The following is a 13,913-nucleotide window of genomic DNA, read 5'->3' as shown; positions in this document are numbered from 1 at the left end:
AGGTCCATTTCCTTTCCTTTTCGAGATGATTTTTTTTGCATCAAAGCCTCCTTCTGGAGAAGAGCAGCATTGTTTCAGCGGCAGCAGCGAGCTCATGCGAGGCCGCAGACTCCGCAGATAAGCGCATCAGCCATTACCGGGTCCCTCCTTCAGACCTATTAGGTCTTGCAAGGACTTCAAACACCAATTTGTTCTGCAAATAGCCCATTCAATTTGTGCCTGCCAGAAAGAGACACCTCTCTCCCTCTCTGCAGTAATTGAATCTTCAAAGGGACATTTTCCTCCATTTCTGTCAGGTATTAGAGTGATGAATAGCAAACGGTCATCCGAACAGAAAAGAGAGGATACATGTTTATCCATTTTCAGTTAGACGCTCATCATGCGCCTTGATGATTGCGAGGCTGGGAATTGAATGGCAGCGCTGCAGGATGTTCAATAGAGGATTTTCAGCCATGCTGATATCAGGCTTTTGCCCACTTGAATAGACAAAATTAGCCAGGTACTCATTACAACATCTAAAAACCCAAGTTTAGCTAATTAGATACGCTGAAGCTTTACAATGAATTTAAGGAGGCTTTTAAATCTTCAATATTTTTATTACTTAAATACACCATACTGGAGCAAATGTCTCGGAAAATATCACAAATAAATTTCTCTTTCATTCAGCATTTAAATGTTGGTGATGATCTCTACATTACTGACTATGAGCAAATTTCTTCAGCTTGCCATGAGTTTCAAAGGGAGGAGCTGAGTGCGGAGGGGTCAGATGTACTGTAGCCACACCTGGACAACGACATTTACATGCATACTGTACATACATGGTAGTTTTACAAATACACCAAGAGAGTGTTCATGATTTGTTTTCCACAAAATGCCACAGATTTTTTTTTTAAACCCCATCTTAATATATAGATATATACCACCAAAAAGAAAGAAAGAAAACCAAAAACCAAAAAACACATTCCCCTTTGACAACACTTAAAATATAGAAAGTGGAAACACCATGTTGCTGGGAAATGAGGATAGAAAAGGAGGAGAGGAGAAATGAAAAAGTCCCGGTTTTCCCCCAAAATGTCTTTAAACAAATGTGCAGAGTTGAAAAGCCTGCGCCTTTTAAACCTCATTAGTCTCGTTCCTTCTCTTCAGTCACAACATAGTCTCGTCACGTTGTTTAATTTTCTCCTCCCGTAGAGTCCTCTAGGATTTGGATCGGTCTCCCCTTTTTGTCACTTTTCTTCCCCCCCCCCCCCCCTTTAAATCGTCCCAAGGTCACAGACTCCGCAGTGTCCCGATTCAGGTGTAGTAAGTGCAAGTATCCACCCACAGTTGGGGAAAAGCCAAGGATTGAAGGCTGAGCGCTGGGTATGAGTTGCAGAAATAAAAAGTCAGGTTACTGGTTGAGATGTGAGGAGGATTCCTTTAGGACAAAAGGGCCTGGGGGCACAGCTAAAAAGGCCGGGCTGCTGCTGATCCACACTGTCTCGGGTGTCAATGGGTAAGGGTTAAAATGAAGGCACACATCCTGCTTCCTGCACGGCTCCCGCCTAACACACCTGAAAGGAGAGGGCGATAAAAAATTTAAAAAAAGGGCGAAAAGTTTAAATGAGAACAGACATCAAGCCGTCATTAAGAGCATCAGTTCACAAAATGTCATAAATGTTTCACCCCTTGATAAATAAACTTTCCACCAGCTCCAGTGTTTAATTTATTGATCAGCCAGGCTTTGAAAACCATCTGGTGTCCCATTTACTTTGCATTAACTAAAAGTGCATTCATGAAGCGATTCTCTTTGGTATAATTAGAACCACGCTCCGACATAACTGCAGGAGGTGTTCAGTCCTTTGAAACAGAAAAATGCAGGGGAGGAAAGACAATTATCTGTCTGGGTACCAGCAGCATTCAACTTTTTCATCTTTCTTGTTTTTTTCCTCCGCGATTCGAAGGGGCGATTTACTTTTCCCTTCATCCCTCAAATCACTAGGAGGGCTTCAATCTATTAGTAATTGCAAACTCCTACTTGGGGGCTAATTAAAGTGACTGACGCTGGGAGGGTCCCTCTCCCCTGGGTCAAAGCAGCTCTGTATGAGAGCGGTAATTTGTCTGTTCTGAACAAAGAGATTAGGAAGAAGCTGGGAAGAAAGCTTAATAAATGAGCATCACATGTCCTACGCCATGATCGTGAACAACACCAATTATGTCACAGCGAAATCGCGCATAATCAAAACAACGGTCAGAAGATAACCCTGTGACTGCTTCATTTTCTCCTCTGCTAAACCAGCTTCTATATTCAGGCCGATACACTGGAGCCGTATTGATTCAGAGGGCTGTTATCCTGCCGTAAGCCTCTGCTGTTTGAGGCCGTCGAAATTCTGTTCGAGCAAAAGAAATACAGTGTGATAAAGTGCTTGAGCGGCAGAATAATTCTCCTTATTTCACTCGCGCAGATAACAAAAGCATCCAGAGACTGTTCCCACTGAGCGATGAGTCTCTGTTTATTTAATAATTCGCTCTCTGCTATAATTAAAGCACCAGGGCCAATATTCAGATTGCATTTTAGCATCAATAATTCAGCAGTTTTCACTACAATTGATGTTAGTGCATAAATAAACAATGAGGCCTCATATTTACTACACCAGCCATGCTGCAAGAGACACTGGGGGTGGGAGCAAGGACTTAAACAGACATTTAAAATTAAGCTAGATAATGCAACGGCTTTCAATTTAAATGTGAGGAGCTCTTAGAGCTCCAAGAGCTGATTTGTAAAAGTGACAAGCCCTTAAAAGGCCTGTGACGTAAGGGGAGGAGGGATGTGGGGGGGCTTAATGGAGTTCTACCTCTCCTCTACTCACAGAACCACTCAAGGTGAAATGCATGCTCCCAACAATATAATTCCTCTTTCAGTCAGACTCTGACACACTCCAAACACCTCCCATATCTCTCAGTGTGCTCTGTGTGCAGACAAGGTATCAATAAAGCTGCTTGTTGTGAGGCAAAAATGATTAGATCTGCTGCAGGCACAATGAAGCTATCCTGAAGAATGAAGTTATCCTTCGTATATGATTAGGCCTTCTGTTTTGCTTTCACTGGAGGCATCGAGATCAAATCAGGGAAAGCCATGATGACAGCTTTCATGATATACATGCTGCTGCAGCTTGCTGTCTGTGTTCGCTTCTCGCCCCCACTCGGATGCACATTTTTGGCCTCGGAGTAATAACTTAACCCAGGTGATCCCAGGCGTGTTGATAGAAAAGTCAAATTCGGTTTTAAACACTCCGTATTAATGTTAAAAGTGGACGTCTGGCTCAGAACGGCAAAATAAATTCACAATGAGTCAAATATGTGTCTGCTGGTAACAAAGTGTGAGGGCAGCGGTACACAAAAACATCATTTTCGCATGCTTTGTGCTGACAGTTAATACAGATTTTCTAAGTTCATGTCCTCCAACAAGAATGATGGAAAAATCCATTGGCTGTCTAAAAATAAAATTCATCTCTGCTCTGTAAGATTTAATATCGGCTGCATGCCTTGCAGTGAAGTCGAATCGACGACATCAATATAAACAGAGTGAAAAATGTTGCCGTGAAAATTACAGATGTTTTTCTTTTCCTGCTAATGACTCCGGCTGACTGATGACTTTTGCTGCTTGTCTTGTACTTGGAAATGAGACCACAAAGAACCGCGGGGCTCCCTCCGCCATCACGGGGGTCTTACCTTCTGGTCGGGCAGCAGCGGGTTCGTCTGCAGTGAACTCAAATGGCCGTTGATGAGCGCTGTGGGTCTGTCGTGTTCGCAGAACAGGCTGCCGTTGATGTAGTGGAACCGGTCCCCGGGGACGAGCCGGTTCCGACAGGTGGAACATGTGAAACACTGTAAACAAAGACAGGACCGATCTTAAAGGTCTTACAGGTCCTTCTCTGTAGTGTGCTTACATTGAACTTGTAAAGGAAGCTGAGCATAAAAATGTTGCTTAAGCAGGTTCCAAGAATCTTATTTGTGACATGAGCGCCTGTGATCTGTAAATCTCAATTTCAATTAAAGGATCCTGCCTTTAAATTCCTCCTTAAATAAAGCCAGCGCACATTAAGGTTTAGTGTTTGTGGAAGACACAACCATCATTCGGTTTCTAAACAGCTTCCCTGTTCTCAGTAATGTTATCAAATAGCTAAAAAACAGACTTTTTACATTTTAACACACTAGAACACCACGTCACATCTGTAAATTCAAAGATCTTGCATCTGGCATTTATTTCCTTACATCTGTCAAGGAGAAATATTGTCACGTTGTTGATAGATATCATGCAAAATTCAGCCTTGGATACATACATGTGCAAATTGCAGTACTACTATTTAACCACTAGGGACATCACGTCATGTCAAAGTTTCATAGCCAAGTATTTCTTTGTTTCTGTTGCAAGCAGCAACACCTGAGCCTTAATGCTGAAGCGCCAAAAAAAAAGGTCAGATCCTGTAGTGTCCACTTTATTCTGCTCCACAAACAAGTCACCCCCACAGCCTCCCTCCTCCTGTTAACACGTCCAGCTTTACAGCTTTAAAAATGCATGGTACAAAAATCTGTTTTTCTCTTAATGAACGCTCTTCTCCTTCAGAGACACATTCACGCAGTTTATGAACCACAGCTAACCGTCATTAACCGATAAATCAGTATGCCCTCATCCCGCCTAAACATGGCAACTTTAAATTTGAAACAACCAATATAGTTGTTTTTAAGCACCGAGGCTTCAAAACCAATGACTAACACCAGGGCAGCTACATCAATTTTTCATACGCAATCTATAGTTTTTGTAGAGACTTTGAGGCTTCAACCAAATATCTACACAAAATATTAATGTTTTCTCATAGCTAAGATCAAAACTGATCCTAAGTCTGTTTCATAAGTCTTCAAACACACGCTCACATCATTTTTCATCACAACATTTTAATACAGTGATGCTATAAAATTTCCTTTTTTGTGAAATAATATCAAAATGCAAAATGGATTAACATTACTCAAGAAGCTGAACATTTTAATTATTAAACATGAGAACAGATGGTGATTAAATGATTAATCCACTTATTGTTTTAGCGCTCCAGCAGTTGGATTTTACACCAATTTGAATTCAAACTAAAGTTTTTGCTTTAATACTTTTTTGGATCTCCTGTTAATCATATCTCATTAGTCCTGCTCCGTACAGACAGTAGTCGCTATTGACCACAACAGAGACATCTTAAGCCAAGCGCACAACATAATTAGTGTAAAGTTACTTCAATGTGATGCTGATTTGTGTGTGCTTCGAAGAGCTAATTCCGATACTAAAGAAAACACTGTTATACACAAAACTGAAAAGTAGGAGTGTGCTGATGTATCGGCTGAATATCCGTTTGTTCAGCTGATACAGCTGATTGATATCGGTATATTGGCAAAATGCTAAAATATGAAGTTACAAATGAAAAAAAAAAAAAATGGGATCACCATCAGTTATCTCCAAAAAATGTTATTTGAAACATCGGCCCATGATTTCATAACCGATGCATCGCTGCTAAAAACAAAACAAAGGCTTTAAACTGTGCAGCACTCCAACTTTATCAAGTTCAAAACTCAAGAGAGGAAACTTGACTTTACCTTGAGATGGTACACATTGCCCTGTGCCCTCATCACCAGTTCACTGGCTGGAATAGACTGACCACAGGCGCTGCAAGCTCCGCTGTTCCCAAATAATCTGGGGGGGGGGAAGAAAGGGACGAAGAAGGAGTGTTACTGTGGAGCTGCTGTATGCATCTGCACAGATTTAGCCTTGTGTAATGGACTGTCCACACTTTTCTCTGCCGAGTGTGTGACTGAATGAAAAGTGTATCCGGCGCTAAGTTTCCCCCCAACTCCATTTCTGCCTCGAAGGGAAAACATACAGCAGAAGAAATAGAAAATCATCACAGTATCAACAGGAAAAATGAATCCTACACGACTCTGCCCTCCACAAGCATCTAGCACTGAAACTGCATATTACTTTGGCTGCACATTTTTTGCAGCCTAATAATAACGTGGAACATAAGCAATAAGGACCTAAGAGGATTTGATTGTACATCCAGGCGGAGATGTAGTGCTTTTGCCATTAGGACTCCTGTGAATGCTCCGTCAGTGCCGTGTTTCCATTAGAAACCCCGTAGCTACTCGGGTTGATATATAATGTGCATGGGTTAACCTTTTCAATCATGGTGTCAACACTTTAGATTTGCTTCTGCTCATCTCTTTCGTCCCTAACCTTCTCTCTCTCTCTCTCTCTCTCTCTCTGCCTCTTGATAATGAAATGCTTGCTCCAGCTTCCCTTCTATCTTCCTTCTGAGTCCACAATTTAGATTACTTCATCTCGGTGAGCAGCAAACTGAATGAAATTTCGATTTGAGCAGAAAGTAATTTACTGGGATCTGGACCCATTTGTCATCATATCTCACCGGGTGTTTGCTCTATCACTGCACTTTTCCTAAGCAATCAAATAAGACCACGGCATCTGACATGCTCCGGAGAGAAGGAGAGAGAGGGAGAGAGAGGGATGGAGACAGAAAGGGATAGGGGGGAGTGGTTAACACTGGTGTGTGTGCATCAGATAAAGTTGTTTGGTTGGGGGGAAAAAAAATTAAGAAAGAAAGAACAACACGATCAAAGTGTCTTTCTGCGCAGACCTTCTTGAAGACATTTTTTTATGAAATGTATTTAACAAAGAGGGAATAAATGCCTCTACCATCCCAACCATAACCCGAGCAGTTGTTAGAAAAACTGACAAACAAACAAGCCAGAGCTCTTTGCAAAGGGACACAGAAATGGCTTTCAATAAGGCAGCTTAGGCTGAAGCAAATTTTGTCTTGGCATCATTTGGAATGGCTCCATCAAAACTCAATTTCAGAAACTAATTAACTGGAGACCGTCGTCACAACACTGCCAATTCTCTGCTCTCGCTGGGACAAACATGACAGTGGAAATGAACATATATGCCTTGCTTTAAGACTCTTGTGCTCTGCTGCGATGTGTGTGTGTGTGTGTGTGTGTGTGCGCGTGTGTGTGGAGAAGCAAAACTACACTTTCCCCACAAGATGTTTCTGCATATCAAAGCCGGCTCATTCCGAAATTCAAACTTCGCTCAAATTGAAAACATGTTCCTCGTGCTCTTGTTGAATATGTTGCTCGAAGAGTTTCCTCCTGCGCGAAAGCTTTTGAGAGGTGTGGAAACAAAGGACAAAAGGAGTTTTCACCGCAGCCTTTTTACATTTGGGCGCAGTGTGAAACTCGTACCGGGTTAATTATTTTACCAGGGGATAGCTCTTGATAGTATTTGATTTAGGAGCCAAAGCCTTTAGGTGCTCAATTAAGTTGCTGCATCGGTTTAGAGTTGGGCTCTAATGGCCTCTTCTGCCAGTGAACTACAGCGCTGAGGTGAAGCCAACACCCCAGGTCAGTATAATTAAGGCCAAGGGACTCTTAATTGCAATGACACATCTGGTTTCTGCTTTTTGCAAAAAAAAAAAATCAGTTACTCACTACGTTTCTCGGGGATGGCTTTATCTTGATTTATCTGTCGTCTTCCGCCCTTGTGAATCTGTCTTAGATTAAATTAAATAACAAACAAAAAAACACATTTGGACCTGTCTGTTGCCTATGCAGGCAATGACTATTGGATTTCATTTCAGCGCTGACTGCCGGGTGAAATATAGCATAGCTTGCTGCGAGGCTGTCTGGTAAATGCAGACCTCATTCACCAAGGCCTTTGAGTAGGGTAAAATTACCCCACAACAATGATTTCTGCAACACAGTCCATTAAAAATGCCTCTCTACATCAGCAGCCAAAGCACCTTAAAAGCACTAGGCCATATTGATACTGAAGCGGGGCTTTGCATAATGGCAAGAGCTGCATTAGAGAAAAGGGTGGAAGGGGGGGGGGGGGGGGGGGGGGGGTAGGACAGGGCGGGGTGGGGAGATTGCGAGGATGAGGGAGGGTTCGCGTGAATCTGTGATGTGCATGTGTTTCAGGAGGAGGGGGTGGGGGTGTGTAGGGCTGGAGTCGGAGGCTGGGTGGTGCTGGCGGTGGGGGATCAGCCAAATTACACTTGGTTAATTCAGAGTAACAGATCTGGCCCCAAGTGAATTGAAGGCCTTGAATTAATTCTGTTATGACAAATCAAGATAAACGTTTCCCCTAAATTGCATGCGATTTAATTAATTTCTGAGATCCAGTTTTTTTTTTCTCCTCCCCTGGCCTAATAGTTCACATTCTCTTGTGCTGTCATAGTGCTTGAGTGGGCAGACTTCAAAGTGATATTAAATAACCAACTATTAGATTTACCTCACACGTTCTATTGGAAAAGTGCCATTTAATTACCTAGGCTTATTCAATTAAGGGGACACACATTCTCCCTGAATCCAGCAGCCACAAGTAAATTAATTCTCCCTCTACTAGCAGCCCACAGAAATAATATCACCTCCAGCTTAAAACAACATGATCCCTACAGCAAACACAACTTTGGCTTTAAGTTAAAGCTTTTGGGGACAAGCGCTGCATGAAAAACAGGGGATGGGTTATCATCCCAGGCCAGGCATACAACTCGACTCCCGATCAGTCAGATGAGCATTATTAAATCAGCTGTATGGATATAAAGCTGAGGCTGCAGCTGAGAACGTATGTTGAGCTGTTTAGCACTCTATTACAAATATGAATCTGCCCCTTTAAGATGAAGAGGGGGGAAAAAAACAGCAGCAAATGGCCTTCACAATAATCCCTCTTCTCTATCTGTCTTTCTCTCTTGCTCTCTCTCAAAAGCCAATTTGGTTAATTAAATGTTTTGTTTGCAGTGTGGCTCTCATTCATTTCGGACACGTCATTGGGAGCGGATACAAGCCAGGGACCAGATCTCATTAGATAAAACCCATCAGGACTAAAGGAAATGGAGGGGGACTATAATTAAAGCATTTAATTGTGTAGACTCACTGTCAGATGTTTTTTTCCCTACCCCGCTCCTGTCTTTATCTCCACAGAGATCTCATGGTTCCATAATGTGCGTTTTAGCTCTTCCACCAAGCATGCTCTCATTACAAGTGGAAAGGTGTATCCACATTTTCCCCCCTTCCAATTTTAATTACGTTATAGTCCCATTATGAATGAAGTACCCCATTGACTTCCCCATCCTTTTTATGAGGTGGGTGTGAGAGCGCACAGGCGCACTTTAGATTTTGAATTATCCGTGCAGATTTGATAGCAGCGTTGTACGTTAACTGGAGTGTGGTTCCATCCATTAGAATATGAGCATGCATTTCTATTATATAACAATAAAAACAGGCTCTCCGACTGTCTTGCATGAATAGAAACTCAAGTTTAGCAAATGGCTAATTGATTGGCTTAAAAATCCATACCAGTCTAGCACATGAGGCTGAGTCAAGGATGCATGTCAACTTTCAGTAAACTGCACCTTCTCTCGTCACTTAAGACTGCTCAACATGACCAGAATGAGTGTCATCAACAAGCTCTGGTTGGGTGTCTGGCACACCTACTTGAATATTTAAAAAGGCTCTCTTTGCTAATTAAATGATCCTTTTTCCACTGTATTAAAAAAATTGAATAAAACAGCCTTCACTGAACACAGATCCTGTCCGTGTCTCTTGCAGAGCTAACTCAAGTCATTTAGGACCAGTTTTCTGTTCTTTTGTTGACTGTAAAACAGGACAGACCACATTATGACCTGCAGAGACTCTCTCCTTTTGCTTTGTGCTCTGTCAACATGGCGCCACGTTTGGCGTCTTTCAGGGCAGGCCAGAGAGCCTTCAACCAGGATGCCTTAATGAGCACTGATGACATTAGTACAATTTGAGACACATGTCGTGCAGGAATGCGCCAAACTTTGCGGACGGTTGCATGACCATGACAGATCTACATCAGCTTAGTCCTGCTTTTAACTTGATTTAATATCACAGCCTAATATAATCCAGAAGAAAAGTTCTACGGGCTACGAGAAGCACAATTTTTCCTTTTAAATTCATGCAAGATGTTTAAACGATTTAACTTGCTCAGTAAGGCTGCAACAGCGAAATAGGGAAAACTGAACACACAACCTGGTGATTTCCTCACCTGATGTAGTCGTTTCTACAGAGGATCATGCCACTTTTTGTGTAGCACGATGTGCCGATCTCACCCAGCTGGGCCTGGCAGCAGGAGCACTTGAGGCATCGGCTGTGCCAGTAGCTGTCCATGGTGTAAAGGAGGAAACGGTCCGCAATTTTGCCCCCGCAGCCGGCGCACCGCTTCCAGGACAGAGAACCTGTGCCCACCGGTGGTGGCTGGCTGCTGCCTCCGGGATTCACCATCGTACCTGAGAACACACAGAAGAAACCATGACAGGTTGCTGTTCAGACTATTTTTTTTTCCCTTTTACACTCAAGGACTGCTTTGTACACACAAGGGTCAGGACTTACACAGCTATGAGTTGACACATTTGTCATAACTGATCAGTTATCAGCTGTTTGAACATGTTGTATCTGCAGCTGCGAAGCCCGATCTCTGCTACAAGACAACCACGAGTCACTTAGTGAATTAATCTGCCCTTGATCTCTACGCTGTTGCTTCATCAGACCTCTTGTGATGAATGTCTATTCACTGATAACACTGTGGGGCCAGAGGAACAATTACACAGCACGGGCCTTTGTTGAGCTGTCCTAAAAATTTCTAAATGGCGCACAATTCCTCACTCTGCAAAGAGGTGATGTCCACAGCAAAACTCAAGCGAGTGAGTAAAGAGAGGCTGATGTTTGGCACATTAGTTCTGATGCTGCATGAGCCTTTGACCTCAGCTAAGTATATGATCACGCATCTACACCACAGCCCTGATACAGCGATGTGCACACGCTGTAATGACGTTAAATGTTCTAATCTACTGAAATGCAGGCATTTGTTTCACCCACCAAATTAATGTGGGCTCTTTCAAATGTAATCCTCTCCAATTTGGTCAGGCAGCCTCGCCTGGATAAAGCCAAATCTTTGTTGAAAGACAGGTAGGCTAATTAGAGTTAGGAAGAGGGAGGGTGGGGGGTGCACAGAGAAAAGCATTCAGTAAGCCCATTAGCGATGGCTCTTAGGGACAAACCACAGCGTACCTTAGTGCTGATTAAATCTAAAAGGAGATGAATCAAAAAAGCCGACCTGAAAGTGACTCCCGGATAAACAAGACGGGGCCATCATCAAGTTTCATTCAGAGGAGTTTCCTTTTTTTCCGCTGAGGGATGGAGGGGACGGGGAGGGGAAGAGGAGGGGGTGGCTTTTAACTTAAATGGGCTAACTCAAGTAATTACACGGGCAAGCAATTTGGAGACCAAGTCATGGAAATAGAAGAGGGAGCGAGAGAGACGGAGGGGGGGAACATATCAGACAGCCATGTGCTAAAAGCTTCTGTCCGCTGCCTGCTGCCTGATTTTGTTTTTGAAATAGAAAATAAAAGAAATGCAGCTTCACATCTCAATTACTACGAGCTGAGTCCTTAAAAAAGACCAGTGTAATGTCCGCTGTCACATCAGAGCGCAGGCATTCCTAAAATAGACACAGGCGGACTCAAAACCGACTGTTTCCACTCTGAAAACTACGGACAATTGCAGGTAGCATATATACATATAAAAATATATATATAGCGCAAACACACAGAACAGCTGTACCAGCGGCAAACACCCACCTCGTGTGTCTCCTTTCAGGGTAATGGCTGTAAAGTTGACGGCTTGAATGGCAGGTAGGCGAACAGGTAGGCGCAAACAACAGTACCCCAAAAAAGTACAGGTAGAAAGCGGACGCAACACCGCGCGCGGTCGTCGGCCTCCAGCTCCGCGCGGCAGCGAAACCCTCGAGCTCGGCTCTTCAGCAAGCAAATGGAGTTATCAGATAGTATTTCCACTGGATGCTTCCCGTTTAACTGCTGCTGCCGCTTTTAGTGCTCTTTTTCTCGCTGGAACAAAAACGAGTCCATCACAAGCCGTAATTACAGGTCTGCGCATGCCGTTGTGTCCACAGAGCTGGAGAAGTGCGTGGAGAAGAGGGAGGGAGGAAAAGCAGAAACACGGAGGCAGGCAGAGAAGCTGTAATTGACTGTCCTCTGCTCTGGTCTCTGGGTCCCGTTAGCTGCTTGTTCTACATGTGTCGCTGACAGGAAGAAACCTCCAGTAAAAAAGCCCCTTCAGCCGCGTGACGAAAGGGCCTCGGCAGCCAATCCGCGCGCGGTCCATTTAAGAGGAATAACAATTCTGGCCAATCAGAGGGAGGCGAGACTGACTCGGACACGCAGACAGAGAAGGATGGAAACGGAGGTGAGGTGGACCGGAGAGAAGAGACACGCAGCAGTCCAACGTATACAAGCCAAATCAGGGGCCGAGACGAGATTAGAGCGGATTTATACGCCAAAGAAAATCCGTAGAATAAGCTCAGTGTCCTGTTTAAGGAGCTTCAATATCACCGTAATAAATATATTATCTCTTCTAAACGTCCATAATACTCGGACATGGAGAGATTGCATATGAAGCATTGTAATAATATACAGATCAAACTGTCTCCTTTGTCGGGACTACTGGAAGCTGCATAGCAACATCCTGTAGGCTGCATTCATCTCACGCCCGACTTTAATTAGTTGACATTCAATAACTACTTAGTTTACCGAGGGTGACTCCAACCTCTGGGAAATATCAAGCCCCCCTAATAGCTGCGTAGTGGCGCCATCGTCTGTCACTGAAAAAAATCGCAGCGAGGCCTGCTGTCGTTTACAACCTCATTAAGCCTCGGGTCATTGGTTTCAACACCTATTAAGGCTAATCTGCAAGACCTGATTTGGCTGAGATCCTTTCAATTCCTTCAGTTTGAGTTTTTCCACCATCACGTGACACTTCTGAGATCCCATCAACTGAAGGTAACTGTGACGCTTTTTAATAAAAATGAAATGTATATGGTGGCGACACCACGACAGAGAGGCGGGGGGGCTGCTCTCCTTGAAAAGAAAAGCTGCAAACAAGTGACGTCTTCAGTTTAACCAAAAACAGTTGCTATTGGAGAAAAGTTTCCCTGTTTGAGATTCAGCAGGCTGAGTGGTTTTACATGACAAAACGGCTCTCTTATAAGATGCCCCTGGCTTCATTAGAAAGACGTCAGATGTATAAAGATGATCTTTTTCTTGACTTTAATTGTTTAATTATTCCTGCAGCTCCGAAGAGATCGCGCTGCATCAAGCTGATTTCCCTTTTGGCAAAGCCGGTGCTACTCCGCCTTGGTTTGAGCCACATTCTCCTGACATTCTCATCAAGCCTCTCACTCAGCAGAACAAAAAAACCCCACGGAAGATTGCAAAGAATGTCTTTTCCACCAAGGAATGATTAATTGATATAAATGATTAAAACAGAGGAAAATTATGAAATGAATTTGAAAAGAGGCCTCACAGGAAAAGCTTTGTTTGTTCCGGGCCTTTTTTAATGAGCTTTTCATAACTGGGCAAGAGAAATTACTCTGCGTGTTCTTTTTCTGGAGCTCTTTTGCAAAATAATTATGGCTAGTTGAAGTGAGGAGGAGGAGGTGGAGGGGTCAGGGAGACGAGGAGGGAGAGAAGAGTGGGTGGGTGGCTGGGTAGGTGGGGGTTCCCTCAGAAATTGATCACCTCCTTTCTCCGCTGAGATCTTTGAGTCCTGTGGCAGTTTCCAAGCAGCTGCATTATGACAAAAAAAAAAAAGAAAAAAGAAAGCAGCCAACAACAATATGATTGAACACTATTTCAGTGTTTAAACAGGGACGAGAGAGCGTCAGATGTGGCTCACAGTGTTGATACTCCCCACAGGGGTGATCTCACTGAGATGAAAAGGAGACCACGGTGCTTCATAATGAAGCTGCTTGTCCTGTGGGAAAAAGCAATAGAGCCGCA

General features: G+C 43.5%; 1 protein-coding gene across 1 annotated transcript; it reads right to left on the bottom strand.

Moving 5' to 3' along the window:
* Positions 1-575: 575 nt before the first annotated feature.
* Positions 576-12,148, bottom strand: lmo4b (LIM domain only 4b). The gene is made up of 5 exons (XM_006790463.3): positions 11,697-12,148; positions 10,106-10,346; positions 5,620-5,716; positions 3,712-3,867; positions 576-1,553 (listed from the first exon to the last, which is right to left on the bottom strand). Exons 2-5 carry the CDS (start codon positions 10,339-10,341, stop codon positions 1,545-1,547), a joined length of 498 nt encoding a protein of 165 aa, XP_006790526.1. The 5' UTR covers positions 10,342-10,346; positions 11,697-12,148; the 3' UTR covers positions 576-1,544.
* Between the last annotated feature and the right edge of the window lie 1,765 nt (positions 12,149-13,913).

Source organism: Neolamprologus brichardi, chromosome 23 (genome assembly GCF_056152115.1).
Source record: "Neolamprologus brichardi isolate AB-2024 chromosome 23, ASM5615211v1, whole genome shotgun sequence".
Classification (NCBI taxonomy): Eukaryota; Metazoa; Chordata; class Actinopteri; order Cichliformes; family Cichlidae; genus Neolamprologus; species Neolamprologus brichardi.
Note: the sequence above shows the minus strand (reverse complement) of the source record. Positions and strands in the feature narration are given on the sequence as shown.

Coding starts and splice junctions, on each gene's coding strand:
- lmo4b (XM_006790463.3), bottom strand. CDS start 10,341: ATGGTGAATCCCGGAGGCAGCAGCCAGCCACCACCGGTGGGCACAGGT. Junction 5,717..10,105: donor TGTAGAAACGACTACATCAG/GTGAGGAAATCA, acceptor CCCCCCCCCCAG/ATTATTTGGGAACAGCGGAG. Junction 3,868..5,619: donor GCAATGTGTACCATCTCAAG/GTAAAGTCAAGT, acceptor CTTTGTTTACAG/TGTTTCACATGTTCCACCTG.